At 44.8% G+C, this 3,374-nt stretch overlaps 1 protein-coding gene across 1 annotated transcript in view; it reads left to right on the top strand.

Moving 5' to 3' along the window:
• Nucleotides 1-918: 918 nt before the first annotated feature.
• The window catches only part of LOC102300388 (contactin-associated protein-like 2), a 76,053-nt gene continuing 73,597 nt past the window's right edge, over nucleotides 919-3,374 (top strand). Inside the window, exon 1 of the mRNA XM_042214552.1 lies at nucleotides 919-1,360. Within this exon, the coding sequence (XP_042070486.1) occupies nucleotides 1,279-1,360 (82 nt within the window). The 5' untranslated portion in view covers nucleotides 919-1,278. The remainder of the gene's footprint in view (nucleotides 1,361-3,374) is intronic.

The following is a 3,374-nucleotide window of genomic DNA, read 5'->3' as shown; positions in this document are numbered from 1 at the left end:
TCTTGTTGTGGTATGAAACTGTATTGCAGGGTCATCCTTTGTGTAGAGCAGACCGTTGCTCCAGCGCTGAAACTTCAACTGCTGAAACAAATGAAATCTTTTAAAAGATAATCACTCTCCTGTTCTTCCTTAAAGAAACAAACACTAACAGAAGTGGGTTTAGTAACTATTTATGTTTAATTATTATTTATTTAATTATATATAAATAGTTACAATGTTATAATGTTACATAAAAATAACTACATTACACCTGAAAATGTGTCATTTAGTTACATTGCCAAGGATTACAGTGTCTTAAAGTGTACCATCATTAAGCTCCGTCTAAATCTTGTTTTTGTGAGTAACCTGAGTGTAAATACTTTTTACTCTGTTTTTTGTTTGTTTTTGATCATGAAGTGAAGTCACCCAAAAATGCGCTTACATTGTAAAAAGGATTTCATGAAGTCCTGAAATTTGACTATAAGACAAAGAAGTTGTCATCATTCATTTATCCTTGAAGCCTCATTAAGAGCTGCTTTGTGATCATTTCTAAAGAATATTTCATTGTGTTTATTTCTTTGCTCTTTACACGAGCAGGGACACATCTGTGGTGTGAGCGCACTGTCTTTAGTATGCTATGGTGTAAACTGGCCTGTTTTTACTCTGAACCATTTCTATATATTAATTCAGGCCTTTTGTTTGTGTGTGTTTAATGTATCTTTCAGTCTGAATTTGTGGTGTGAGTCTGTCGTGCGGGCTAATTTCCATGTTTTTATGTTAAAAATAAACTGAAGATGATATTTTGTTCCAGGCCTTTCTGTGCTTTGTGTCACCTCTCTCGTGTTTTCCCTCCGGGACGCGTGCGGACCCTTCTGTTACCCCTCTGTCCCCCCTCCTTTCAAAGAACCCTGTATTGTTGTACATATCAGACCGTACCAAGTGTTGTGTAGAGTGGGGGTGTATCGATTGCTCCTGCGGTGTATTGATTGCTCCTCCATCGCACTGTCTGACCACGCACCTGGAGCTCGAGGCCCGGCCCGCATCACAGGCTGGTACCGGAGGGTGTCGTTTGAAGTCAGCTGGGGTGCCGCTGGGCAGATTGATGGGACAGGAGAGAAAGCAAAGACGTACACGACGCAGTGGGCGGACAACCATTGCTCCTGGCTGCTAATAAAGGAAAACCGCGTCTCGGCTGTGTGTCGCTGGAACAACAGACAGCCCAGCGGAGGGAACGCGGCACGGGATCCCGCCTGCACCTGCTTTGTTGTCTGTGCTCGTCTCGTTCACCGTGCGGATAACATGTTTCATCGGAGCGCTTTGTTACTGCTGCCCGTCTTTTGTAACATCATCAGCAACTCCAGCGCTGCATCCTCAGCATCCCGTAAGTAGGCTGTCGCGCGCGCGCGCGCACGCACACACACTACCGTAGCAACCGAGGTTAATTTGGAAACATTCATTCATATGAAAATTACGCTCGTAGCAATATTTCTGTCTAACGTGTAAAAGGACTGGGCTTCAGTAGAAATAGCAGCTCTGCGTGGAGACACACTCGTGTCTCGGTCCACCGTGGACTTCTACACAGAATCTCAACAACACATCAGAATAATAGCGTGACCAATACACACCATCTCTGACTGTGTAATATATCCATGCATGCTCCACAGATGGAGCTAAAAATAGCAGGAGTCTCAGTGTAGCTCGTGTTTATTTAGATCACAGCAGCTGTTCTGTTCATGGAGCTGCTGATGCAAAAGGTAAGAGCCCCAGCAGTCAGATAGAGCCCTTCAACAGGAAGAGGTCTCCAACAGAATGAGGCTGAGGGAAGGGCAGCCATCTGCTGCGGCCGGTGACTGGCTGGGCAGTGATGGGAAACGGAAAAGAGGAGCATCGGGAGACCCCCAAAGACCACACAGTATAAAGCAGGTAGAACTAATCACATGTATTAGGGACATATAAGCACATATGGAGGGGGGGAGAAAGGCATCATGAATGCACACAGGACAATAAAGAAAAAGTTGAGAAAACTCTAAATGCCAACATGATCCAAGGGCTTTTTGACTTTTGTGTTGTTTTTGACTGGTTCTGGTAACTTGGATAATCGTATTAATCTGTTTAACGTATTCATGTGACGTAATCAGTCAAATGTTTGGTTTGGCGCAGGTTTTTCAGCCAAACACTCTTCCTCATACAACCTTCCCATTTATCTACACTTGAGACCAGTAGCAGACCCAGCCCAAAAACCATGGGCATCAGAGCTTTTTAAAATTTGACTCTGGATTCAATAAGGAGCCAATAAGAGTAACTGAATATGACAGAACTGTGATCAATACAGGCTCTGGCTGTGACCAGAGCCTGTATTGATTTTGACACAGAAATTCTGATAACATGACGATAGTTACTCTGAAGTGGACACATGGAAGAAATGAACGGATGGATAATTTAGTATAAGGTACTGTGAGCAGCATATTTACCGAGGCTCCAGTTCTGCTGGAACTGAAGGGGGCAGCACATGCATGCAGCTGGTGGTGACGAAGAAGAATAAGGACCCAGCATACACACTGAAAACTACAGCTAGGCAGCTCTGCTCCAGCTCAGTGATAAAAAGGGCAGAGTCGGGTATGAAAGTTTGATGCATTTAGTCAGTGACCAAAGGTTAACAACGGATAATATGCAACCAGTGCTATCATGCTTTTTATACTGGGAGAGAAAATGCTTCCAGTTTACCAGAGCACCTGAAAGTCTGGCATCTGTTCAAAGAATTACAGGTTTCAATTCAACATCAAGCAGCCTCCAGTGTTGCCCTTCTGTTACTGTGAAAGACACACAAGTGTTCTCTGAGGCCATTGTAGAAATGCTTAAGCTAACATAACTGCTGTTTTAGCTCACAGTAACATCAACAGGCTACAGCAGCCACGCTAACATCAGGCTGTCGTGTCCACTCGTGGTCTATCACCACCGTGTCACTGATTTTAAAGACGATTGTGGTTACGTAGCTGGGACAGTCATTTTAATTTGGTATCAAAATGGGAATCACATAATTGTAACTGTTCCCACTACTAATCTTCTGGTATTGTGACGTCCCTGCTTTCTAGGCCCTGTCATACATTTACTGCCTTTACTGTGTGTTTTTTATTAAGTAAATGGTAAACGGCCTGTATTTCTATAGCGCTTTACTCGTCCCTAAGGACCCCAAAGCGCTTTACATATCCAGTCATCCACCCATTCACACACTGGTGATGGCAGCTACATTGTAGCCACAGCCACCCTGGGGCGCACTGACAGAGGCGAGGCTGCCGGACACTGGCGCCACCGGGCCCTCTGACCACCACCAGTAGGCAACGGGTGAAGTGTCTTGCCCAAGGACACAACGACCGAGACTGTCGGAGCCGGGGCTC

This window comes from Haplochromis burtoni, unplaced genomic scaffold (genome assembly GCF_018398535.1).
Source record: "Haplochromis burtoni strain Fernald_Lab_line unplaced genomic scaffold, NCSU_Asbu1 Contig_586, whole genome shotgun sequence".
Taxonomy (NCBI): Eukaryota; Metazoa; Chordata; class Actinopteri; order Cichliformes; family Cichlidae; genus Haplochromis; species Haplochromis burtoni.
This window is presented reverse-complemented; position numbering and strand designations above follow the sequence as displayed.